General features: G+C 37.0%; 15 protein-coding genes across 15 annotated transcripts; 8 read left to right on the forward strand and 7 right to left on the reverse strand.

Moving 5' to 3' along the window:
- Positions 1–58: 58 nt before the first annotated feature.
- FDP41_001950 (uncharacterized protein) lies at positions 59–734 on the forward strand (the record flags this gene model as incomplete). The annotated part of the gene is made up of 3 exons (XM_044705091.1): positions 59–117; positions 231–298; positions 349–734. 3 exons carry the CDS (start codon positions 59–61, stop codon positions 732–734), a joined length of 513 nt encoding a protein of 170 aa, XP_044563593.1.
- A 126-nt stretch (positions 735–860) lies between these two features.
- Positions 861–2,144, reverse strand: FDP41_001951 (uncharacterized protein; the record flags this gene model as incomplete). The annotated part of the gene is made up of 1 exon (XM_044705092.1): positions 861–2,144. The coding sequence occupies one exon, from the start codon at positions 2,142–2,144 to the stop codon at positions 861–863; it is 1,284 nt and encodes a 427-aa protein (XP_044563594.1).
- A 421-nt stretch (positions 2,145–2,565) lies between these two features.
- Positions 2,566–2,883, forward strand: FDP41_001952 (uncharacterized protein; the record flags this gene model as incomplete). Its single annotated transcript, XM_044705093.1, has 1 exon — positions 2,566–2,883. One exon carries the CDS (start codon positions 2,566–2,568, stop codon positions 2,881–2,883), a length of 318 nt encoding a protein of 105 aa, XP_044563595.1.
- Positions 2,884–2,982: 99 nt separating this feature from the next.
- On the reverse strand, positions 2,983–3,771 carry FDP41_001953 (uncharacterized protein; the record flags this gene model as incomplete). The annotated part of the gene is made up of 1 exon (XM_044705094.1): positions 2,983–3,771. One exon carries the CDS (start codon positions 3,769–3,771, stop codon positions 2,983–2,985), a length of 789 nt encoding a protein of 262 aa, XP_044563596.1.
- Positions 3,772–3,850: 79 nt separating this feature from the next.
- Positions 3,851–4,732, forward strand: FDP41_001954 (uncharacterized protein; the record flags this gene model as incomplete). The annotated part of the gene is made up of 1 exon (XM_044705095.1): positions 3,851–4,732. The coding sequence occupies one exon, from the start codon at positions 3,851–3,853 to the stop codon at positions 4,730–4,732; it is 882 nt and encodes a 293-aa protein (XP_044563597.1).
- Positions 4,733–4,927: 195 nt separating this feature from the next.
- FDP41_001955 (uncharacterized protein) lies at positions 4,928–5,698 on the reverse strand (the record flags this gene model as incomplete). The annotated part of the gene is made up of 1 exon (XM_044705096.1): positions 4,928–5,698. One exon carries the CDS (start codon positions 5,696–5,698, stop codon positions 4,928–4,930), a length of 771 nt encoding a protein of 256 aa, XP_044563598.1.
- A 202-nt stretch (positions 5,699–5,900) lies between these two features.
- Positions 5,901–7,943, reverse strand: FDP41_001956 (uncharacterized protein; the record flags this gene model as incomplete). The annotated part of the gene is made up of 1 exon (XM_044705097.1): positions 5,901–6,596. One exon carries the CDS (start codon positions 6,594–6,596, stop codon positions 5,901–5,903), a length of 696 nt encoding a protein of 231 aa, XP_044563599.1.
- Positions 7,944–8,207: 264 nt separating this feature from the next.
- Positions 8,208–9,551, reverse strand: FDP41_001957 (uncharacterized protein; the record flags this gene model as incomplete). Its single annotated transcript, XM_044705098.1, has 1 exon — positions 8,208–9,551. One exon carries the CDS (start codon positions 9,549–9,551, stop codon positions 8,208–8,210), a length of 1,344 nt encoding a protein of 447 aa, XP_044563600.1.
- Positions 9,552–10,183: 632 nt separating this feature from the next.
- FDP41_001958 (uncharacterized protein) lies at positions 10,184–12,693 on the forward strand (the record flags this gene model as incomplete). The annotated part of the gene is made up of 2 exons (XM_044705099.1): positions 10,184–12,023; positions 12,137–12,693. 2 exons carry the CDS (start codon positions 10,184–10,186, stop codon positions 12,691–12,693), a joined length of 2,397 nt encoding a protein of 798 aa, XP_044563601.1.
- Positions 12,694–12,957: 264 nt separating this feature from the next.
- On the forward strand, positions 12,958–15,224 carry FDP41_001959 (uncharacterized protein; the record flags this gene model as incomplete). The annotated part of the gene is made up of 4 exons (XM_044705100.1): positions 12,958–14,350; positions 14,405–14,540; positions 14,587–14,947; positions 15,024–15,224. 4 exons carry the CDS (start codon positions 12,958–12,960, stop codon positions 15,222–15,224), a joined length of 2,091 nt encoding a protein of 696 aa, XP_044563602.1.
- Positions 15,225–15,291: 67 nt separating this feature from the next.
- On the reverse strand, positions 15,292–16,834 carry FDP41_001960 (uncharacterized protein; the record flags this gene model as incomplete). The annotated part of the gene is made up of 3 exons (XM_044705102.1): positions 15,292–15,767; positions 15,856–16,105; positions 16,295–16,834. 3 exons carry the CDS (start codon positions 16,832–16,834, stop codon positions 15,292–15,294), a joined length of 1,266 nt encoding a protein of 421 aa, XP_044563603.1.
- A 512-nt stretch (positions 16,835–17,346) lies between these two features.
- FDP41_001961 (uncharacterized protein) lies at positions 17,347–17,637 on the reverse strand (the record flags this gene model as incomplete). The annotated part of the gene is made up of 1 exon (XM_044705103.1): positions 17,347–17,637. The coding sequence occupies one exon, from the start codon at positions 17,635–17,637 to the stop codon at positions 17,347–17,349; it is 291 nt and encodes a 96-aa protein (XP_044563604.1).
- A 302-nt stretch (positions 17,638–17,939) lies between these two features.
- FDP41_001962 (uncharacterized protein) lies at positions 17,940–18,773 on the forward strand (the record flags this gene model as incomplete). Its single annotated transcript, XM_044705104.1, has 1 exon — positions 17,940–18,773. One exon carries the CDS (start codon positions 17,940–17,942, stop codon positions 18,771–18,773), a length of 834 nt encoding a protein of 277 aa, XP_044563605.1.
- Positions 18,774–19,215: 442 nt separating this feature from the next.
- Positions 19,216–22,205, forward strand: FDP41_001963 (uncharacterized protein; the record flags this gene model as incomplete). The annotated part of the gene is made up of 3 exons (XM_044705105.1): positions 19,216–21,096; positions 21,193–21,499; positions 21,748–22,205. 3 exons carry the CDS (start codon positions 19,216–19,218, stop codon positions 22,203–22,205), a joined length of 2,646 nt encoding a protein of 881 aa, XP_044563606.1.
- A 322-nt stretch (positions 22,206–22,527) lies between these two features.
- Positions 22,528–24,604, forward strand: FDP41_001964 (uncharacterized protein; the record flags this gene model as incomplete). The annotated part of the gene is made up of 4 exons (XM_044705106.1): positions 22,528–22,543; positions 22,827–23,213; positions 23,351–23,479; positions 23,661–24,604. 4 exons carry the CDS (start codon positions 22,528–22,530, stop codon positions 24,602–24,604), a joined length of 1,476 nt encoding a protein of 491 aa, XP_044563607.1.
- Positions 24,605–24,634: the final 30 nt, after the last annotated feature.

Below are 24,634 nucleotides of genomic sequence, written 5' to 3' on the forward strand. Positions count from 1 at the left end.
TGTAGAGTTGTGGCTTCAATTTCGTTACTGATCATTTCTTCCATGTTTTGTACAACAAATGTTTCACCAATACACCACTTGCTTTGATGGCATACATGTTTTCAATAAATTCTTCTCGTAAGTTTTTGTTGTTCATCAGTGATCTCTAAAGCTCTCACACCAAACCATTTATCTTTCAGATAGTGGTTGCTACTTTCACGAAGGCAAGCAAAAATATTCATTGTAAACAGCACAACATCGGTTGACTTGCTTGTTATTGGTTTTTTGAAAAATTTGTTGCAAAAAAAATATAACAATAGTAAGTCTTCGCCGATTTTCTTTGATGCTAAAAGCACTTTGAACAATTAGTGGCTGGAAAGTCCAAGGAAATTCAAGCCCAAAAGGCCGCAGCCAGAGAAAGCGGCTCAAAGGGAAAGAAGAAGAAGTGGTCTAAATCAAGAGTCAAGGAGAAGTTGAACAACAAGGTTCTCTTCGACACCAAGTCCTTCAATCAATTGGTCAAGGAAGTGCCAAAGATGAAGCTCATCACCATTGCTAGAGTGTCAGAAGCTCTCGGTGTTACTGGTAGTGTTGCTAAGAAGGGTTTGAGATACTTGGAAGAAAAGGATTTGATCAAGCCTGTGGTCAAGCATTCTAACATGATGGTTTATGTCGTCAAGAAGGAAGAGACTGCTGAAGCACCAAAGGAAGAAACCAAACCATCCAAGAAGGAATCCAAGAAAGAAAAACAATAAACTTTCCATCATAATATAAAATTTTAAAATTCATACAGAACTAAACGTTGTTGTTGTTGTGATATCTTGGTTTGTGAAGCTCGTTTTAATTTAAATGTGATTCCTTTACGAAAAACTATTCGTTCCTCAAAATCGTTTATTGCTCGAATAAAACATTTCTGCGTTGGTCTTTCCATCGCTGCTTGGCATAAACTCTCCACATTGATGGGAAAAGAATTCGCTCACCATCGCGTTTTTTCTAAAATTTGACTTGTCTTTGAACTCCCCAAAGAGTTGCCTTAACTGAGAATCGTTTTGCCATTGTTTCATAAAATTCGCTTTTGTGATGTTGGGATGAGCCACCTCAGACACAGTTGAAATAGTTTTCACAAGTTCCTGATCCTGTCGAGCCACTCTTTCTACCTTGGACCTATCATAAACAGTTTTCTCCACATAACCCATGTAACCAGGAATGTGATCAGAGCCATAGTTCGAGGAAAGAAAAGTGTGACCTTTTGTTGGTAGAATAGTTCCGTCATTTCGATAGAGAGATTGTTTTGTGCTGAGACTCTTTTTATCCTTCTCGTCCTTACTTGTGACAATCGCTAGTGTGGTGTTTGGTCTTCCATAGACTGTATGATTGTTCTCGTCAGGAATATGTCCTGAATAACCTTGAATTCGATACTTGTTATTGTCACGGTGCACGCCCTCAATATCAGAGGTGCTGCTCTTTAACTCATGTCGATGCGTGTTGTAATCAACAGAGTACGATGACGGTGTGGCATTAGTGGATCCTTCTGCCATAGGATATGTTCGCACAGGAGATATATGCTCCATCTTTCCTTTTGGACATTTGGTGATGGTTGAAACTTTAAAATCCTCACTAACACACGACTTGACCAGATGATGCTTGGTTGTGTAGTCATTGGGTTTTGCGTTTTTGTTAGGATCTTCTCTCCTTGTGAATGACCAACGGTGTTGAGATGCAATCTCAGGTCCCTTTCTTAATTCCACCTGTTGAGCAGTGACACGAGAAGGAAAGTCCTTTGTTTGATGTCTTTTGAAGTCTCCGCTGGTGGTGTCAGACAAATTCTTTCGAATGAACATGTTCGAATTGGGAATTATTGACTGTTTCTTGGTTTCAATTGAGCGAGATGTTGCTGTTGCAACAGATTCAACATGATTCATTAAATTCTCTATTCGGGATTTGTGTGTCTTGTGGAAAGCGTGATCCATAGAGACACAAATGTTAGTCGTAATACTCCGAGGATCAAAGGATTTCAGTCGTTCGGTTGGGAGTGATGCTTGATCCGAGTTGCTTTGTACCGAAGAATGTTGGTTCTCTTTGCAATACCCATAATGATCGATTTTGGCCTTAATGATTGGTTGATGTGCGTTCGGAATGTAGCCATGATAAATATGAGGAAACATTTTTTTTTACAACTTATTGGAATCTGTAAATTTAAAATGGTGGTGTAACGGTCGTTTTCAACCGATGTCGTTTTTGAGCGTTAAACCTCCTTATTTGTGCACACACGAGAGAGACTGTTCTGAGTATTTATTCTTCATCTCTTGGGTGAGAGAAAACATGTTCCCATATGGGGAGGATTCATTCATGAATAGGGATTGTGTTTGTGCTTGTGGGGAGCAATACTTTAAGAAGCTTCTTTTCGTCTTGAAAATGTTCCTACCGTTTCACCCGCGCTCAAAAGAGAAAGAAGAAAATATTTACAAAATAATTTGAAAAAATTGCATCCAAGAATCGATTCTCAAATTTGCCCTTTTGAACACGGAGAGATTGGAGATTGAATCTTTGTAAAAGTACTATCTATTAAAACAATTTTGAAAAGTCATGTTGTACGACAAGCATCCGAATAATCCTGCCAATTTACAAGCAAGAATTAAGGAGGAGAAAAGATTGGCATATTTTGAAAATTATGTTCGGGATAAGCAAATAACAACGAAAAGAGTTGATTTCTGGGACAGAAATCCTCCTCAATATTCTCTGACGAGACTTCAAATGAAAAGATATCCTCTTGTTTCGAAAAGACAAGAATATAATCAACATGTGAATCAACGAAGAATTAAATTGGTTGAATTGTATAATATTGAAAAGCAACAGTATCAATTAGAATTGTTGAATAATGCCCATGCCCTTAAGAAACAATAATTGATTAATTCTTTGTAAATAATGTATACAATAATTTGATTTTCAATAATTTCTATTCTCGAATTATGAATTGAGTATTGAAGTATTTCAAGAGATGAATCACAACAATAAATAATCCTCTTTATTGAAAGATATTTGAGATGCTTGCTGCTGAGACTCATTATTGCTCGATTCGTGATGAGAGCTACTGCCACCCTTTGAAAATATTCCACCAAATAAACTGCTCACGACACGGGTCACCTTGGCAGTGCTACCACTGACTGAATTTTTATGCTTTTCGAATTCGCTTAATTTTGTGTCGAGAGAATTTACCTTTTCCTTCACATGTGTCACATATTGTAATAAATTGTCAATTCTTTGATATGCTTCTTTCACATGTATCATCATGTTTAATAAATGATGTACCGTAGTAGTATTGGTTGAAGCTGTGATCGTTGTTGTGTTGGTCGAAATGGGATCATTGCTCTGTTTAGTTTCACTTGTAGCCAATGAACATCTTGTCTCTACAGAAGATGGCTCTTGTTGTTGAATCATTGAATAATAGGTTGAATGAATAAAATCTAATTGTTCTCCTAATTCATCACATCTCTTTAACAGAGATTCAATAATTGTATCAATTTGTTTAATAATTTGTGATTGATCATCCCCATTGTGAATAGAATTTAATAAGAGATGAGAATATTGTTGAACCAAAAGATCAGTTGTGTAATGAATTGGATTTGAAATGGTTGAAGCCTGATGAAGTATCGGAACGGACGAAGAAGGTGTAAAATGTGTATCGTTTTTTGAGGATGAATCCGTAACTTGAGAATTTTCTTGAGCTCGTTGTGGCTCTTGAGAGAGTGCCTCCACTGAAGGTTCCTGTTGTTGTTGTTGTGATTCACTCATGATGTGAGTAGTAATCGGAAGCAAGCCAGGTAGGTACCTCGATTTGGAATATTTTTTTAAAGTAACTTTAAAATAAAAAATGATGAACGAAAGCACAAGTAATGGAGCAAACAATCATCATGATCCCTCCATGACTTTCACATCCACTCCTCCATCCTCCATTTATCAAGCTCATTCATCATCAAATCGATATTCAGCTTCTCCATTTTCAGGGGCGGGCTCATCAGGAATTCCACTTCAAACTCTTCTAGATGAGAAGGAACAAGAAGAATTAATTTCAAAATTTCATTCTCAAGCTTGTACTCAATACAAATTGTATTCATATACAATCGGAACAGCATGTGCTATATTTTGTGTTTTATTTCTCTATTTTGCATATGTCGCCGAAGATTTTGGAGAATCAATCGGAATGCAACGTGTGAGGCTCATTCATACACTTTGTAGTGTTGGATTGCTTTGCTTGAGTGTGCGATGTTTTTATAGATATGCTCTTTGGAAGAGATCAAAGAATCTGAGTACTGATAGTAACACGAATAGTTCAAATATGAGAAGAAAGAGAGAGGAATCGATTTTACTTGATGTCTCATACAATGAGGATGAGGACATTTCTTCATCCTTGAATATAGTTGCTCCTTCAGAATCGTGGACTCTTCTTCAAACTCATGAATTTATTGCCTTCAAACAGCGAATATTGTTTATTTGCTTATTTGTGGCTGTATTATTTGCTGCTATTGAGCTTTTATTGTGGGCTCCACACCTGCAAGAGCAATTCACATCACTCTATTCAGACGTGGACGTTAAAGGTGATGGTTTCCACACCTTTAAATTGGCCATTTTAATATTTCCATTTGTTTTACCATTGATGTTAGTTGCCTCAGAGTATGGCCATTACTTGTTGAATCAGAATTTTCTTGAAATTATTGATTTGAGCGAGCATCGATACAAGTTTAAGAGCTTGTGAGAGCTTTCAAATTTCATTTTCATCCAAATTATTCTATATTGATTTTCATAGATTTCAATCTAGATTTTCTAAAATCTCAATAAATCTTTATTCAAATTGGGTACCAACATACAAGCAAAAGACGAAAGATGATCCAAAAAGATGCTGATCGAACGCGTTTCCAGATGCAATCAATGATACACAATTAAGTATAATTTATTCTCCATGTTCCTCCATCCATCTTTCCAAATCTTCCTGATAGGCATTAATGTACTTTTGCTTGGCATTTTCATCCAATGCTCTCCATCTTTCACCAGCAACCTTGCTCAATTCAGTGATCTTAGCATCAGGAAATTCCTTCCTCAATGATTCTCTGATCTCATTGTAGAAACGCAAATAAGAGGAGATTGGTCTTCTGTTTGCTTGCTTTCTTCTTCTGTATGCACCCATTTCTCTGTGATAACGAGCCTTGTCTTGAGCAGCCAAATCGACATAGGCAGACTTTTCTTCCTCACTCAAAGCATCCCATCTCTTCTTCAATTCACGTTGAACCACAGTGAATTTCGATGGAGTATCAGGTTTGAGTGTTCCGTTTTGAGTCAATTCATTTTGAACAGCAACATAGTTGCGAGTAGTGTACCACAACAATGGAGTCAGGGCTCTCTTTGGAGCGTTTGGATCCTTCTTGCGCATAGCAGCTTGTTTAGCCTTTTCAGCTTGCTTTTGAGCAGCCAAAGTCAATCTCTCCTTTGCTTTTTGTTTTTGGGCCTTCAATTTTGCTGCTTGCTCGCGTTGAAGCTTCTTTTCCAATTCCTTCAAACGTTGCTTTTCTTTTTGTTCCTTTAACAACAATTCGACATTGAATTTTGGTGAAGCTTGATCAGCAGCCGCATTCAATGATCTGATGGTGTGATAGGAAGCAGCTTGAGAAGCGAAGAGTGAGAATTGTGGCTTGCACACAGCAAACAAGACACGTCTAGACAACATGATGAATATTTTTTTAGAATATTCTTTTTCGGGACGAGCAAATTGATAGGCGGTCGAAAACGAAAGTCTATCAAACAGACCTGTAACGCTCGTAACGGTCTTGACAACAACTTTTTGAACAATGCTCAAAATGGACGTGGTTACACAGACACTTGTGGGTGTAATTTCAAAAAGTTTCAAGTAATTTCAATCATGGTGATTTTTATTCTTGATTCACAAACTTTTGATACAACTCAAGTTTCGAACGCAATGCTTCTGTGATGGCTCCTGACTCGTCATCATCAATGGAGTCCTTGTAAAGAACCTGCTCGGCTTTCCGTTCCATCTTTTCTATTTTTTTCTTGAGCTCCTCGATTTCTTCCTCCTTTTTTCTTTCTTGAGCTTTCTTACCATTCTTCTTGGCTTTCTTTTTAAATTCTCGAAGATATTCGTTTCCCAAATTTTTTGGGTCTCTATTAATGTTTTCACTCGAAGAAGCTTTGGTGTTCTTTTTTTCTATTGAGGGAAGCTTGGTCCTCTTCTTCTTTTTTGGAACTGTATGAGGAGAGTCTCGCCCTCGTTTGTTGTCACTCTCGCCGTGGTTTGGATCCTCTGATGGAAGAGCCTTAGCTAAATTGGTAACAACATTGTTGGTAAGTTTTTTCTTGCTGAGTTGAATTCGCTGTTCAATTTCATTTCGTTTCTTCTCGTCAATCTTGATTTTCACTTTTCTGAGTTTTTCTGCATATTCTCTTTGATGATCTAATAGTTGTTTCTTTCTTTCTCGCTCTCGTTCTTCTTGGAGTTTTTTCTCCTTTTCTTCTTCCAAAGCTGCAAAATAGAGTTTGTTATAGGAGAATGATTGTTGTTTTCCATGTCGTTCTTCATATTCTTTCTGTCTTTCTCGTTCCTTTTCCATCATCAAATGCTGAAGTTTCTCCTGATAATTGTGAGCAAACTGTTTGATTTCCTTGTAAACATCTTGATTGGGCAAGTAATACTTTTTCAATTCTTTCAACAACTCCTTTTCTTTTTGCTTTTCTTTTTCCATTCTTTCTTGAAATTCTTCCTCCTTTTTAAGATACAAAGGTTTTTCTCCAATAAAAGCCAACTTGCGCTGGACTGCTTCCTTGGATTGACGTAATTTTCGTTGTTCTTCTAATTTTTCTTGTAAAAAATCTCTAAGAGGTTCTGAGGGTGCAATAGGAGATTCCTGATTTTCTGAGTTTGTGTTACTGGGAGATTTTGAACTATTCTTTTTCTTTTTTTTCTTTTTTTCTTTTGATGAAACATTTGGAGATTCTGAAATGGTATCTTCTGTTGGAGCAGTGGTGACGTCTTCTTTCTTTGATTTTGTTTTCTTTTGGTTTTTCGTTTGTGGTTCCTGTTTTGGTGTCAAATCTTGCTTTTTGCTTGGCGACTGAGTAATAGAAATATCTTCTTGTTCTGATCTCATATTAACGGTTTTCTCTTGGTATGGTTTTACCAGGTTGGATTCTTCATTTTCACCATGTTTCATGTCATTTTGTACAGGTTCTTTATGTGCAGTAACTTTCTCAATGTTATTGGTGTCAAGCTCTTCATGATTAGGAGCAACTGCAGCTTTATCTTCAACAGGCGCCTGAGATACCTTTTCAGGCTCAGCCGAGATGGCATTCACTTCAGTTATGCTTTCATCTTGATGGGGTGACTGAGGCGATTCTAGATTTTTCTCATAAGCAGCAGGAACCTCAACTGCGCTTGAGGTTTGTTGTTCGCTTAAACCTTTAGGTGATGGTTCAACTACTGTCGCAAATTGTTCAGAATATACTTTCAGAGACACAGAACTTGGCACTTCATTCATTTCTATTGTCGTTCTGCCCTGTTCTGTGAGAGATGACGACTGTGGTTCCGTTAAGTTTACAGACAGAGATAATTCTTGCTTCATTTGAGAGGAAGCACTTCCGTCAATTTCTGTGGTTGTTCGTTCATCATGCAATTCGTGATTGAATGTATTGGTTGATGTTTCAAGTTGCACTAATGGTTCCTCCATCGATTTATGAATCGGAAATATTTTAGGAGAGTTTGAGGGTTCAGGAAGGATTTGAGGAGATTCGTCATGAGCAGTAGCTTCCAGTTTAATTGAGAGTTGTTGATTTCGCTCTTCTGTTGTGTGGTATGATAGGCTAGCATTTTCTCCTTCGTGATGATCGCTCGAGCTAGGAACGGTTGATGATGCTTCGTTTGAAGTTGGGTGGTCGTGTTCGTTGATGGGAAGTGAGGCCATTTTATTTTTAAAGAAAATCAGTAAAACGATCGTTATGAAAGCGCGGTTGTACAAACAATGAATTTTTAATGGTGATAAGCTATGGCCATTACCCAAGCTCACTCCAGAAGAGAAAACAACATGTGGGAGGCACGTCCACTGTGAACTTATTGTGTTAAACGACTGCTCTGTCAAGTTGACGCTCTGGCTCAGTCTGATGGTATCACACAAAGGAAAATAGTCTGTGGTACAACTTTGAACTCTCTCTGGCCAGGTCATAACGTCTTAATGACAGAATTCAATGTGTTTTGATCTCCAGGGAAGTGATGAATTCAATTCATCACTAATGTACCTCAGATCGTTAACATCCCTGAAGAAGCAATGAATCTTTTTCTCAAATCTGTCTACAATTATGATGGATTGAGATTTGGTTTTCCAATTCGTGAACTTGCTTTGGTAATGCACAAAAATGTCATTGATCGTACTTCTGTCATAGAGGTGAATGTCGATCTTTCTCTCTGCAAGAAATTGTGAATTATTCAAGTTAATTTGAGTTAGTGGATAGGTGGTGGTACAAGACTTGCTAAAGGGCGAAATTTGATATTTCTGTTTGAATTCTTGGATGAGCGCCACGGGCTCGGATTCAAATTGATGTTTCTTCATGTATTCATCAGTAAACTTGTCGATATCGTTGATTGATATGGAATTGTCGTGGTACTCATTAATATTTCGAATATTTAACAACTTGCTAAATTTTGTAACTAGATCTTGAGGACTCTGCTTATTATTCACTTCTTTAAAACATTCATGCATTCTTTCTCGTAGTACTTTCACTTTTTGCCACAAGTGATCATTAAGAAATGAATTAGAAGCACAGTAAGTATCACCATTCGGAAGTAGTTCAATATGTAATTGTTTAGTCAATTTTTCAGGCCATTGTGAGAGTGGCTTCCCATGCTCATCTCTGTTGAACTTTCGATTTGTGAAATAGACCAAATCGGAAGGAGTGGAGCCTTCAAAGTATGAAAACAAATTTCCACAGAGCACAATAAATCCTTTTGTTTGAAGCCACTCATGTTCATGTTTTTTCACGTGTTCAATGAAATCCAAGTGGTTGTTGTTGTTGTTCAAGGTATCAAGTGACTTTTCCAATAGTAAATCAAGTAAGAGACGACTTCTTATGACCTTTCTAGTTTTTGGTTCATGACCTCCCATGGTAGGACCATCACAATTATTTGCAGAATGGTTGAGCAAAAGTTTTGAGCCACAAGTCTCTTTCTTCTTGTAGAGTTCTAATGTTGGAAGTTGCTCCGAATAATCGTCATCCACATTCGTTAAAATGGCCATGCATCCAGTATGTATATTCACACCAAGCCATGTATTGCCATATACCAAATCAGTGACACATAAAATAGAGTTCGCAACGAGTTGAAAATCGCTGTGTGTTGGGCGATCAAATTCTTCGTCTCGATTCGAAATTAATATAAAAGGATATCTTGTATTGGTTTCAAAGACAGAATCGAAAGGGTCTCTCTCTTCGGGTTTGGTTTCTGGAGATTTGCTACTATTGTTGATAATGTTGTCTGTTGTGTTTACAGTCTTCGACGTTGAAATGGAGACAATGCACATATCCTCAATGATTTTTGCTGTATTTTTTTTAGAGATGTTCAAGTTCTATTTGGTCGTTGAACTTGGAAATGGTGATGTCACAAATAACATTGTAAAAGGGCTGTACACAGAGTTGACAACAAAAAAATGAAAAGATGAACCGTCGTTCAATCAGATGGCCTCTGTCATTAATTTTGTAAAATCGCAGCTCTTATTCCGAAGGTTGGATAACTCGAACTAGTTCCTGTATTCTTTTATGTTCTTTTTGAGCGTTAACATGATTTCTTTCAAATTTAACAAAACAACAATTCCGGACAATACCCATCTATTATTTTTGTTTGTTCATGCGGAATGGTTAATACTCTTTGGGGAATCACCATCTTTAAATATTACGTCAAATTGAGTGAAATGAAGCAATTGGACATGAAGCTACAAGTTGAAGTCGAAAAAAGAACGTCAAAACATTCACGGAATCTGTGTTACACTCACAGGTTGATTTACATTGCAAAGATATTTATTATAACAAAACCATCTTCTGATGACGCAGAATGTGCCAACTTATTGAAAAACAGCCAAATCATAGGAAACAAATTTTACTTTCATGTATTTGCCTAATATGCACAACATCAAATATTATATTTACACTATTTGTGATGCAGGGACTGTGCAGCACACTTCTAACATTTTTTCTATTGTATTCGACAGGATATCATATTCATAATCATAGTGTTGAACTAAAGCGAGCACAATATAGCTTGTATGTTCAATCAGAGCTGGCAAACTTGATCCAAAGCGCCTCTGCTACAGAATCTATATTAAAATACAGAGTTTATTATGGAAGCTCGGCAGTAATGACAAATATCACTGATACTATGGCATGGATATCTATTTTGTCACATTTAGGAAACATTTTCTGTAAGAAGGCATCTTTTGTTCAATATGCAAGATTTGACAATGTTTTTGTTGGATACTATAATGATACATTCGAAGTGACAGAGAAAAATATCACAAAATTATTCAAACTTAATCCCAACCAGCAAAATTTTCAATTCTTTCCTATGAACGAGTTACGATTTGTCAGAGAAATGCGAACGCCTTATCAAACACTTGCTCGGCCTTGGGTAAAAGAATTTTACAACAAGAATACCTCAAGACCATATTGGACATATCCATTTACGAATGTTTATGGCCAAAGAGCAGTCAGTTTTGTGTTACCAATATTTGTCAAGGACCATTCTTTTCGACAAACCCTATCTTCCTTTCTTGAAAACTCTTATTTTGGAAATGCTACTTTTCGATACGACACTCCTTTTTTGAGGATAGATAATTTAATAGCCATGGTAGGAATTCAATTCACTGTGGACTATTTGTCAGACTTTCTGAAAAACTTAACCAGCAATTCTGAAATATTAAGCAGCTTTATTGTAAACACTCATGGAGAAATATTAGGTAGCACCTCACGGAACGACACCCTTAACCAGGATCTCTCTTCGTTCATTTTCAATAATAATAAGAATTGGAGTTCTGTTAATGTTCACTCATCACCATTGCCTGGAACAAATGTCACGTTCGAATACAAGAACTTTATGGTTAAAATTTTGCCACTAGAGGATGACTATGGATTGAATTGGCTATTAGTGATTGCATTTGCAAAGGGAAAGAATTATATTGATGAGATTTTCACGCAAGGTGTCTCAGCAGTTGTGCTGTTCATTGTTTTATTCATTCTTCAAGTTTTAGTTCTATTCTGTATTTTGCAATATATCAGCCATACCCTGTACCACATGACCCGGAGTATACACAAAATACTCAGATTTCAAGCTCTTGAAAAAACTTGCAAATTTGGATCCTATTCGATATTTCTCGACTTCAGAGAGATGAATCACAGTTTGAACAAGTTAAAGATGGGATTGCAAGAATTTAGAAAATATGTACCACACATTATAGAGAAGAATTTGAACTCAATAACAGTACCTATTGAGCAAGAAATTGAAACGAGCAAGTTGAACACATACAGAGTCATAAACCCAATGTCCTCAATGAAACCAATCTATATGCGAAAAAAGCTAGCATTCATGCAACGCACCCCTTATTTATCTACTCTTAAGCCCTATAGCGAGATAGGAATGAAATCTAGAGAAATGATTGTCATGTTCTGTGGAATATCTAATTTTGCAACGCTTTCTGAAACCGCCAACAACTCCACCTTCACGAATATGGTTACCGATGTGTTTTGTACAGCATGTCATTTGATAGAGTTGCATTTTGGAGTTGTTGATAAAATTGTGGATGGAACAATCATGGCTTTCTGGAACGACGAGTCTTTTCATGAGAGCCATGAAATTCATGCTTGCAGAGCTGCACTAGAAATCATTGAAGAACTCAAACAAATCGAGGAAAAGCCCTGGAAAACTTTGTATGGAACCAAACCAAATAGCTATCCAAAATTCGAAATGACCATTGGAATCAATAGTGGGAAAATGTTATGTGGATGTAAGTTTAACAAATATGAGTACAGCGTTCTTATTTCCTTAATGATTATTGGTATTTGAATTTGTTGTTAACAACAATATCATGAATCCTTGTCAAACATTTCATCCATGAAGGTATGGGCTCTCCTTCAAGATTCAACTATACAGTTATAGGAGAGAATGTAAACATCGCCTCTCGATTGCAATACTTGGCCCAGTCATATAGATGTCAAATTATTATTGGAGAGAATGTTCAAAAAGTCGTCCAGAAAGAATTCACTTGTTTTTTTGTGGATTTTATCAAATTGAGAGGGAAACTACTCCCCACCTCTGTTTATTGTCTGGCCACATTCTCAAATGAAGCTAGTGATATTCAACGAAAATTGGCCCTTGAGTTGGAAATGGCAAAAGAATACTTGCTGAATGGTGATTATTATCATTTGAGACAAGTGTGTGAAAAACTTGTTCTCTTGTTCATGATCAACGACAATGATGACTTGAGCTACAAGCAAATAGAGTTTGATGCCCAGCATGAACACAAAGGCTGTATGATTCCTTTACTCCTGCTACATCGATCGATCCAGCTCATGAACAAGGCAGGTTGTGACGCTCTCTCTCGTTCAAGTAGCAGCTATTGGAACAATTCTCAATGCAGTGATTGCTTATCTTATCCTTGCACCACAGTTCAGTAGATGATGGGAGAACATGTAAATCGCGATGGATGAAAATTTCTTGAGATGTTTCAAAGCGCTTTGTGAGCGCGCTCAGATTCTTCCACATTGGGGCATCCTCACTTATATTTAAGGTAAAATCGGCTTCTTAGCAACGCGAACTCGCAAAAAAAATACCTCGCTACCTCTAAGGTAAGAGTTTTTTTTCAACAAGCACTGCATAGTACAAGGCTTGTGGAGATCGGTCATTCATCGTTTCTCCTCCGAAGAAATAAGAACATCAAAATGCCCACTCATCCTTTGGTAGACTCTCTTCACTCCAAGGGGAAGGATGCTGATTATCATGAAGAAGAAGAATACGTTGATCCAGATGAAGAGCTGGATGCTTCGAAAATTAAGGAGAAACAAGAAGCCATCAAGAGAATGCTTATTCTGGCTAAAATGGCTCAAAAGTATAACCTTGACGACGAACAATTGTTTGATGATGACGGTGAATATGACGACAATGACACAACAGCCACTATGGCTGGCTCCATTCAAGCCGAGCGCTTAAACAGTACACAACCACGACATCCTAAACTGAGCGAAATGAATTCTAGCCAACAATTGGGAGGATCAACTTATTCAGTAGAGTCATCCTCGCAAAAGATGACTCCATCACAACAACAGCACAACCTCAGCTCTTCCAACATAAGCGATTCAAGCCAGAGGAAACGAGGCATCAGTAGGCGACTTGCAAGTACAATGGCCTCACGTAACAAATTGCTGGACTCCGCTAACTTTGATACTATGAGCACAGGAAGTGATGACATGTCGGACACACAAAGCCAAATCATCTCCGATGGTGCTACTACATCAGGAGTTCTTGTAACTCATCAAAAAGATTTCATTCAACTGAATAATCTCATGGCTCAATTCATGATGTGTGGTTTTCCGGTTATTATTTTTGACAATTTTGCAACTGTTGTATTCCTTAATAAGGAAGCTGAAGATTTATTCGGAGTCTATTCGTTTTCAGTTCTTGGAGAGCATGTAGGTGATCTGTTCTTGGAAGACTCTGTTTGTGAGATTCATAACTTAATAGAGATGTATACTGGAAGAAATGTTAGTCATTCATCATCAACAACCTCTTTTACAAGCAAACATTTTTCTCCTGAAGACTTGAAAAAGAAAAAAGAGTCCTTGATGAAAATCAGAATACTGAGGGCAAAATCTACTACTCTCAAAACCTTTTTTTCTGTGAGGTGTCGTTTCACCTGCATTAACAAATTGGGAGCTGAGCATTTTGTAGCTTACATGGAAGTGATGAAAGAATCCGCAGAAGAAAAGAAGGAAATGGCAATGAGACAAGTCTATGAGGCGATTACAGAGCTCTCTGTTATTCCCATTGTTTCAATCTCCCAAGTGGGTATTATTCAAACATTCAATGGTGCATGTTCACAAACATTTGGCTATCAGAAGAAGGAAGCCATCGGAAAAAACGTAAAAATGTTATGCAACGATAAGGACAGAGCAAAACACGACTACTATCTATCGAGATACCAGAAAACTGGAGAAAAAAGAGTTGTCGACAAGACGCGTCTTCTCAAAGCTAAAACTAAGAAAGGAAAAGTAATACGAATAGAATTGAGAGTTTCTGAGGTAGTGGACCCTAATTCTGGTACAACCACATTTGTAGGTATGTCATTGTTGTTTATTATCCTGTAATTTTAACAAGCAACAATTCGTGTAGGATTTATCAGAGATTTAAAAAATATGCTAACCAAAGAAGAACAGTTGACAATGTTAGCAGACAAAATATTTCCTAAAAACGTGGCTCAACGCATCAGTCTGGGAGAGAAAGTTATAGATGTGTTTGATTTATGCAGGTAGGTCTGGCATTATTTTGAAATTTTACTAACCATCATCGAAAAGTGTGTTGTTTTGTGATATTGTCGGTTTTACGAAAATGTCACATGGAAAAAGGCCAGAAGAGGTGGTGAGCATGCTTCATGAAATATTTGGCAGTTTCGATGATGTGTGCACTGCTTTCCAATTGGAAAAAATTAAAACTATTGGTGACTGCTATTTTTTAGCAAGTGGAATTCCAAAATATGATCCAGAACATGCAGACAAGGTTGTCAAGGGAGGTCTAGCCATGATAAGGGTCATTCAACATTTTTGTAAAAAACATGAGCCCCTAGATCTTCAAGTAAGAATTGGAATACACAGCAGTGGCGACATTATTGCAGGAGTCGTTGGAAGAACAAAACAGACTTACGATTTATTTGGCAAGGTAGGTTGAGAGACTTTTTAGTTGATTTTATCATTGCTGAAAACACTCACAAAACACGATCGTGATAATTTAACAGGGAGTTGAGATAGCTCAGCTAATAGAAGCAACAGGTAAAACCAATCAAATTCACATCACAGACACTTGCTATTCTGAATTACAATCTGAAAAGCTTAAAAGTTTATTCTCGGAAAATTACGCCCAAAATACAGAATTGAACCTAGAGAAAATTGGTACTGTTGTAATTCCTGAAAAAACTTGGATTACAGAGCTGCAGTAAATAAATACCAGTAGTGGTGTTGGATCCTTCTCCTATCTTTGTTGCAATGCTTGAAAGAGTCTTTTGTCTACATTAAATTCATGTTCGTAAGCATGTATTGCAGTTGTAAATCTCTCTCTATACTCATATCGTATTGCCGTGAAGAATAAATAACTGTAATCAAATAGTGCACATGAAATTGTACACATGTCACATGTACTATGTTATCGTTGATTTGATACATGAAAGAATGGACCGCTTGAATTTCACTCTCGTTACGACTTGTTCTAAAAATTTTGCCATAGCTTGAAGTGATATCGACATTCTTTTCAATGACTTGAAACTTGGAAGATGCTTTTTGTAATTTTCCAATTTCATTCTCAATAAATGTATTCTTTTCATTTTCATAATTTCCATGTAAATCATGAAATTGAATGGTGAATGAATCGGGCACAGTTTGTAACATGTTCTGAGATGCATTGTTGAGAGCACTAAATGTTGTCTCAATCTGTAACAACGAACCATCATGCTGAACAATTTGATATTCCAATAATGGAATGGGAACTACATGGAGTGTTCAGAATGGATTCAATCGATGGGAAATGAATGTGACAATGTCAGATAAATTTCCATGTTGATATCAACTACTCACCTGAAACAACATGATTCCTATCATTACTCGCTGACAGTGAAGACAAGTTAAAAACCTTAAATTGTTGTGCTTGATTGACCATTCCATCTCGCAATCGGGCGACCTTAATATTATCTCGTGAACGATGAATCTTGAATGAGACTGTGAGTGTTCCCTTATTTTCACTATTTTCCAATTTTAAATCTACCACGTGTTCCGTATTGGCTTGAAATTTGTTTGTAATTACAAGAGAGGCTGATCCGAGAAAATCCTGTTGTCGACGCATACATGATTTGAATAATATTTATGTAATACAATTTAGAGAGAAATTTCCAAATGATTGATCCATTCATCATCATCGTCATCATGAAATTCAGATGGTGCCATGTCATAGGTATGATTATGAAATACAACATATATTTAGGAAAAAGGAGAACACTCGAGAAGCCAATCTACTTACATCCTTTGAAAATCGGTCCCAATCCATGACCGTAAATTTTACAGAGACTTGTTCCGTATAATCCTTAAGAGGATTTAATGTAAAGCTTTCATTCCATTGCGGATCTAAATTCTTCTTAATCACATTGGTTTTAAATACTATTGTCTTTGGATTGGAAGTTTCATTCGGTGAATTCGTAATATGGAGAGAACGAGAAGAGAAATGAAAGGAAGGAGATTCCGATTTTTCGTGAGCGTTTGTCGTTGGTGGTTGTTCAGAATGAGAGAACAATGGTTGAGAAGAGAGAAGAGCCTCACCATGACATTCATCATCATGGACATAAACCTCACAATAGGGATCCGAAAAACCGTTTAAATCAGCAGCCATGAGAGAATTTGCTTTTATGATTTTAATTTCAATCACATCATCAATGAGGAGAGGAGCCTGTGAAGTGGTGGGTGTGTTTTGAAGAATCGAGAAAGAACGAGTATTCGTTCTGGAGAGTAATAGTTCAGAAGAAGATGATGACAAATCAACACCAATGTGCTGCTGATTGGTCATCCTTATTTGAAAATTTCCAAGTTTAGATGATGAAGAAAAAGTGCAGAGGTTCCGTGTTGTGCTGAACACAAAAATTTAAAATGTATAATTAATAATGTTCGAAATAATATTCCCGAAGAATTGCTCTGAGAGAATAAGAATGAGGATGGCAATCACGATGATGATGGTCTCTCTGCAAAAGTAAAGTCGTTGTTTGTTTAAAATTTGTCCAACATTTCAAATGTCTGCAAAGATGGCAAATTTATGAATGAACCTCCTTTTGGCGGCCGTCACACAATTTATCACAAGACATCAGGATGGAGAGAGTGGTTGAATCATTACCGCCCTATCAGCATTCCACCACTCTCTCATGCAAGCCAGCAACACAGATACAACAGGAAGAGGATTCCAGAAGCTTTATATTCGTTTGTTGCACATCATCACACAAGCATTTCTGTTAAAATAAAATCATCATCGGATTAATAAAATTGTTCGTCCAACCAAATATATAATATTGAATTAGACCAAAACATTTATTGTTGTTGGACGTCTTCAGCCTTCTCCTTTTCTTGGAATTGTCTGACGTAGATCTTTCTAGCATTGAATTCAGATTCGTTGAACATTTGAATAGCCTTAGCAGCAGCTTCAGGAGTTTCGAATTCAACAAAACCAATACCCTTGGATCTCTTGGTTTGAGCGTCAGTGAAGATTCTTGCATAAGTAACGTTACCAGCAGCGCTGAAGTGTTCCTTCAAAGCAGCCCAGTTGGTTCTGTATGGCAAGTTAGAAACGAAAACTTTAGTTTGAGAAGCGTTTTCAGTCATGGTGTATAGAAAAGGATTGTCGCAAGGTGGTGTTAAAGTATTTTTTTCAACAAAAAAAATATTGAACGTATATTCTTTTACAACCAAACCGCCCACATTTGAAAAATGTCAAAATTATTTCATTTTCTAAACGATAGAGTCTTGAACTAAATCATCAACTTGAAAGACTGAACAAACTCATACATCTTCTAATGACCCTCCATATCAATGGGCGACCATTAGGTCCATGCCCCTCGCTCTCTTGTCGAAATTCCCTCAAAAAACCTTGTTATTGAGGAAACAATCAAAAATAGCCTTAAAAAATGACTCTTCTCCAGCCCCCCAACAACGACGAAAATACAACCGTTCACGAGAACCCAGAAATGGATGTAAACGCCTCTGATCCGTCCATGGTTCAATATCAATTGCCGAATGATCGGAAAGATGATCCACCTCATCCACCACCTCCAACTCAAATGTATTATTCCTTACCAATGCAACAACCGCCACCTCAACAAATGTATGTGGTCTTGCCAAACACAGAATATGTAGCACAGGTTCAGCCAACTGTACAACATGTACAGTATGCGTATGGTTCAACTGCCTCTGCCAACAACGCATCCATGGCAACCCAATACTCAGAGCCGGTTCCCCAAGGATTAATGAGCTCTAATGTTCAGATTGTTTCCTCTCAGTCAAACGAAAATGCCCACTTGCTTTCTCAAGACACAGAGGGAAACTATGTGATGAAGGCAGGATGTAATGTGATGGCTTGGACCTACGGCATTGTTGGATGCATCTTTTTAATACTCTTTCCCTTCGTTGGAATTCCATTTGTTTTACTTGCAATATTTCAACGAAATGCTGACTTTATTTTTGATGACAAGTCCAAAGAATTGGTGGTTCATTTGTATGGGGCATTCATTCCATTCGGGTGCTTTGATCATGAAGAAAGAATAGCCTATGAGTCAATAAGTGACATTGTTCTCCAAGAAGACTATACGATGAGAGTCAATGGAGAGTGTTCCGGAATAATATTTGCAGTTCTAAAGAATGGCTCAAGTGTTAAAATGACCAAAGGTTACACAGCAAGATCAGTCGCTTCTTTGAGAGCAAGAAAAATTAAGGAAATGTTAAGAGTGAGACTGAACGCTTAAGCATTGATGTATATTAATAATATGACCTGTAAAAAAAAAGTAAAACCTCTATTTCTAATGATGTTCTTATGGTAAAATCAATGAGCAGTGTTGGAGACTATACTTTGTAAAGATTTATAAAAGAATTTAATGAAAGAAATATATTAAAAAGAAACATTAATGCTTTTTTGGAAACTGTACTGTTAAGTTGTGACATGGGCCCATCTCTCATATTTGAAACTGAACTTTCACCAAATAGTCATGATCAAAGACACTTCTCTTTTGAGTGTCAGTCACTGGGTTGGCAACTGTCATTTGAAATATTCGGTTGTGATCAAACAACAAAAAAAATCTGCAAGAACACACTCTCGTCAGAACAAACTCTTGCCTCTCTCTCACCTGCGATCAAAGTTTACCGATTGTATTGAATCAATCCGTTCCAATCTTGTTGAATTCGCACAACATGAGTAACAACAACACCACTGCTGCCTCCGTCTCCACTGCTGAAAAATCATCTGAAGAGAAGGTTGCTGCTGAGACTCCATTGAAACTCGAACAAGAATCAGCATCAACAACAACATCTGAACAACCACCCACCACTTCTGCTGCACATGTGGTTACAGATACCACCACCAACGACACCACTACTACCCATAACGACTCCACCACCAACGAAACCACGACGGATCATCCACCAACCAATGATCATCACAACAACAACAACACCCTGTCAGCGGCTACTTCTCTCAATGCAGCAACCACTACCACCACCTCATCGTTGACTTCTATCGATACCGAAGATCAAACCACCTTCTCTGATACTCGTTTATCAGTGAGTGGTGAAGCCTCTCATTTGGACGTTAATCTTGACTTTACACCTCATCAGGGAAATTCCATCATCACTACTGAATCGTCTCAACAACAAGTCAAGGAATCCTTTGTCAAGAAAGAACCAGTCGTATTCATCAATGAACGTGATGTCATTCAAGAATACAAGATGAATGTCAAATGTGCAGCCAATGTTCGTGCTTTGGATCCAACTGGCATTCTCAAGAATCAAACCGTGGAAGTTGGAAAAGATTCTCAAAATCATCCCATTCGAAGACGTGCTGATTTTAAGGATTATTTAGTGGAAGGATTGGTCGAGAAGGAAGGAGATGCTAAACAAATTAACACGGCCTATGATTTGTTTCGATTGGCAGCTGAAAAGTATCTCAATCGAGAATGTTTGGGTGTGATTACAGAAATGAATGTGGATCCTCACACTGGAAAGAAAACACTCGGAACGAAATTTGAGACCTTCTCACAAGTAAGAGAAAAGAGTTTGGATTTGGGATCTGCTTTGAGAAATTTGGGTCTTGCTCCTCATTATCATGTTGGTATTTATTCAAAGAATCGACCCGAATGGCAAATTACTTCTGAAGCTTGTCATTCACAGTCATTGGTCACTATTGCCCTTTATGATACATTGGGAGAAGAGTCTTCAGTCTATATTATGAATCATGGTGAAATTGTTGCCTTATGTGTCAGTGGTGATGATGTGTTTACAAAAAATGTGATGAAATGGGTCAATCAATGTGAATATTTGAAATTTGTCATCTTGTTCAAAAATCATGAAAATCCAAACTATGATCAAGACGTTCAAAAGTGGAAAGAGGAGTTCAAAACCAAAACCAAGGACTCTGTTAAATTATTTACCTTTGAAGAGACCTTACAAATGGGAAGTGGTGAAAAACGTTTGCCTCCCACTCCTCCTCGTTCCATTGACATTGCCACCATCATGTACACTTCAGGTACAACAGGAATGCCAAAAGGAGTCATGCTCACTCATCTCAACATTGTTTCCACAGTGGCAGGTGTTCATTGTAATCTCATGAGAATTAATGAGACCGATCGTCTGGTGAGTTATTTACCGTTGGCTCACATTTTAGAACGAGTGGCAGAAATGGCCTTTTTACAAGTGGGTGCAAGTATTGGTTATTGGAGAGGTGATGTGAAAAAACTCAAAGATGATATTGGAATTATTCAACCAACACTACTTCCTGCTGTTCCTCGTGTGTTGGATCGTCTCTACGATGGAATTAATGATCAAATCAAACAAAAGAAGAAGATTGCTCAAATGATTTTCAATAAGGCATATTCTCAAAAACTTAAATATATGCAACAATATGGTGTGGAAGTGAAAACTCCAATTTTGGATGCTCTCGTTTTCAAGAAGGTGAAACAAGCTGTGGGAGGTCGATTGCGTGGAATTCTCTCAGGAGGAGCACCTTTGAGAAAGGAAGTTCAGCAATTTATTGCAGTAGTGTTTGGATGTCCTGTGGTTCAGGGATATGGATTGACCGTAAGTATTTTTGTGTTCATCTTGTTGATAAATGTGTGTGTATGAAAATGGATAATGTTACAAAATGATGAACATTTCAATCATTATATATGATAGGAAACATGTGCTGGATCTACCATTCAAATTCCATTGGACTTTTCAACTGGTCACGGAGGTTGTTTATTGCCATGTTTGGAAATCAAATTGGTAGACGTTCCAGAAATGAACTATTCCAACAAGGATAACAACTCTGGAGAAATTTGCATTCGTGGACCAAACATTTCACTTGGTTATTACAAGGAGGAAGAGAAAACTCGTGAAGTCTATGACGAAGATGGTTGGTTCCACACGGGTGACATTGGAAGATGGGATCCTACAGGAACACTTTCCATTATTGACAGAAAGAAGAACATTTTCAAGCTTGGTAAGTGATGACATTCTCAGTACAAAGTTCTGTTGTGAATCATCATTTCACATTTTCTGACTGAATTTTTCACATCCTGCGATTCTTTTATTTCATATTCAACACACATTTTGAATGTCCAATTTTCTACAATTATTGCATTTTACTGAACAACTCCAATGTCCATATATTCAACAACAACACCTTGAAATGTCCATATATTCTCTAATGACGATATACTCAACAACAACAACAATTTTACTCTACAGCTCAAGGAGAATACGTCGCTGCTGAAAACATTGAAGGCAAACTAAGCAAAGCAAATTACGTCTCACGTATTTGGGTTTATGGAGATTCCTACAAGACCTTCCTCGTTGGTGTCGTTGCTGTGAATGGTCTCAAATTACTCGACTGGGCCATCACCAATGGAAAAGTCACTCATCAAGGAGGAGCTCTCTCCACCATGTCTGAACAAGATCAATTACAAAATTTAGAGAAATTATGTGCAGATCCAGAAGTCAACAAAGTGATTCTCAAAGAATTGGAAAGAGTTGGAAAGGAAAGTAAATTATTAGGATTTGAAATGGTGAAGGCCATTAAATTGATTCCTCGTGACTTTGAGTTTTATCCTGGATGCACAACACCCAAGTTGAGTTTGGTGAGAAACAAGTTGAGAGATACATTCCAGAAGGATATTGATGAAATGTATGAAAAGACTAAGATTTAAGTGATATATTCACTAAGAGGATGATTTATGGATATTGATTTTTATTTTTAAATGAATTGAATGAATATTAATATATATATATATTAAATGAAAATTGAATTTATATTAAATGTATTGTTGTTTGAATGGGTGTTTGACAGGGAGGGTGAGCCACATAGAAAAGAATCCTTTGGCTCACTCTCCATGGTGTTTGAATACCAAATTGCGAATGTCACAGTCAATTCTTGTCTTAATCGATTCTACATTTGACCGACTGTTGTCCTGACAGGAAGTGACACTTGGTGACAGTTGTCAGCTTTAGGGTGAGGCACTTTAAAAAAAAATGACATCACGAATCGGTGAGTATCAACTAGAACTTTCACAAAATCATTCTGACCATGAATCGTCTCTCATTTCGGTGATTTCTCTCATTCACATCACTCAACCATACCTCTCACACACCCATGCGCATGATGGTGTGCCGAATCTTATAAAAAATTGGATCTCTTGTCGAATTCATCATGATGATGATATTTGTTATTTGACCTTCTCCATTTGCGATCTTTCTCATTACAACAATGATAATATTTATATTCAATAATAATAATAATATTTAAAATTATTACAATTTTTATTAAATAGGACAATATCAACTCTATCAAACTCTCGGAAAAGGAAACTTTTCAAAAGTCAAATACGGAGTCGATGTCAATGACGGCACTGCTTGGGCTGTCAAAATTGTTGATCGTCAAATGATTCAAAAAGAAAATTTAGAATCTCAATTAAGACGTGAAATTGCAATCATGAAATTACTTTCACATCGACATGTGGTCAAACTTCGAGAAGTTTTACAATCTCCAACGAAAATTTATATTATTTTGGAATTGGTGACAGGAGGAGAATTGTTTGATCGAATTGTTAAGGCAAAGAAATTTGATGAAACGACGAGTAGAAAATATTTTCATCAATTGATTTCTGGAATTAGTTATTGTCACTCTCAAGATGTGTCACATCGAGATTTGAAGCCAGGTATGTGATTCAGTCCTATCATTTCTTATATTTCTTGTTCATCTTGATTTGATTGATCGATTCTTTCAATCCGAAAATGTTCAATGAAAATGTTAAATGGATGATGAATATAATGATGATGATTCAACTCATTTTAGAAAATTTATTACTCGACGATAAGGATGTCTTAAAGATTAGTGACTTTGGTCTTTCTGCGCTCTGTGTGGGTGCTGGTGATACCAAGAAAATGCTCATGACCACTTGCGGAACTCCGAACTATGTCGCTCGTAAGTTTTTTTACTTTTGTGTCATTTCTTTTTTAATAATTTTCAATCTTTCTGATTCACACATGAATTTCAATTGATTTTATCATTACCATGTTTTCATTCGATACATGATCTTAAATTTCAATTAAATATATTTCAATACACACAATATATATTTAATATATATTTTATTATATTTCAGCGGAGGTCCTTCTTGAAAAAGGTTATGATGGTAAAAAAGCAGATATTTGGTCGTGTGGTGTCATTCTCTATGTCATGCTCACTGGTCACTTTCCATTCAGTGCAGATTCTATTCAAGAATTATTTAAGAAAATTAAGAATGGAGAACATAATCCATTTCCACAATATGTATCGAGTGAAGCCAAAGATCTCATTAAGAAAATGCTCATTGTGAATCCAAATTATAGAATTACCATTGAGGGAGTCATGAAACATCAATGGTTTATTGCAGATGGTGGAGAGGAATATACAAAACAAAATCTTGAATCTTCCATTAAATCGAAAGAGGATAAAATTGGAGATTCTATCACACAGGAGGAAATTGATCGTTCAGTGACAGAGTGTTCGGAAAGTGTGACACCTTCAAAAGATTCAAATTCTTTGGATTCTCCATCCTCTGCGAATAAGAAAGCTCCATTGAATGCTTTTGATTTGGCGAGTATCATGATGTCAGGTTTCGTCAATCCTCTTGTGAATCATGTGCCAAACGCCTCTCACAAGACAGTGAATATTAGACGTGAGACTCGATTCATTGCACGTGGAGATAAAAAGACTGTTTTGGAGAAAATTAAGTCTCTGCTTGCTGAGAAATTGCAAGTAAAAGTCTCGACCACACATCTGAATGATTTGGAAAGCGGAAAGCTTTCTCAGCAAAATGCAAGTGATCAGAATTTATCAGACATGAAATGTTTTGCCACAGTGAAACAAGTGGGAGTGGCCTTCAGTGTGAAAGTCGACCAAACAAGTGTTGGATTTTGCCTTGTTGAAATTAGAAGAGGAAAGGGATCCATTATTGACTTTAACTTTTTGTATCGCCAAATTTTATCCTTGTTAGGTGATGTGGTCATTTCAGGTGGAGTTCAAACACAAACGTCATCTGAAGGAATGTCACAACGATATTATTAACTACAGAGCTGAACGTGTAATCGCACATAA

Source organism: Naegleria fowleri (assembly GCF_008403515.1).
Source record: "Naegleria fowleri strain ATCC 30894 chromosome Unknown tig28, whole genome shotgun sequence".
Taxonomy (NCBI): Eukaryota; Heterolobosea; class Eutetramitea; order Acrasida; family Naegleriidae; genus Naegleria; species Naegleria fowleri.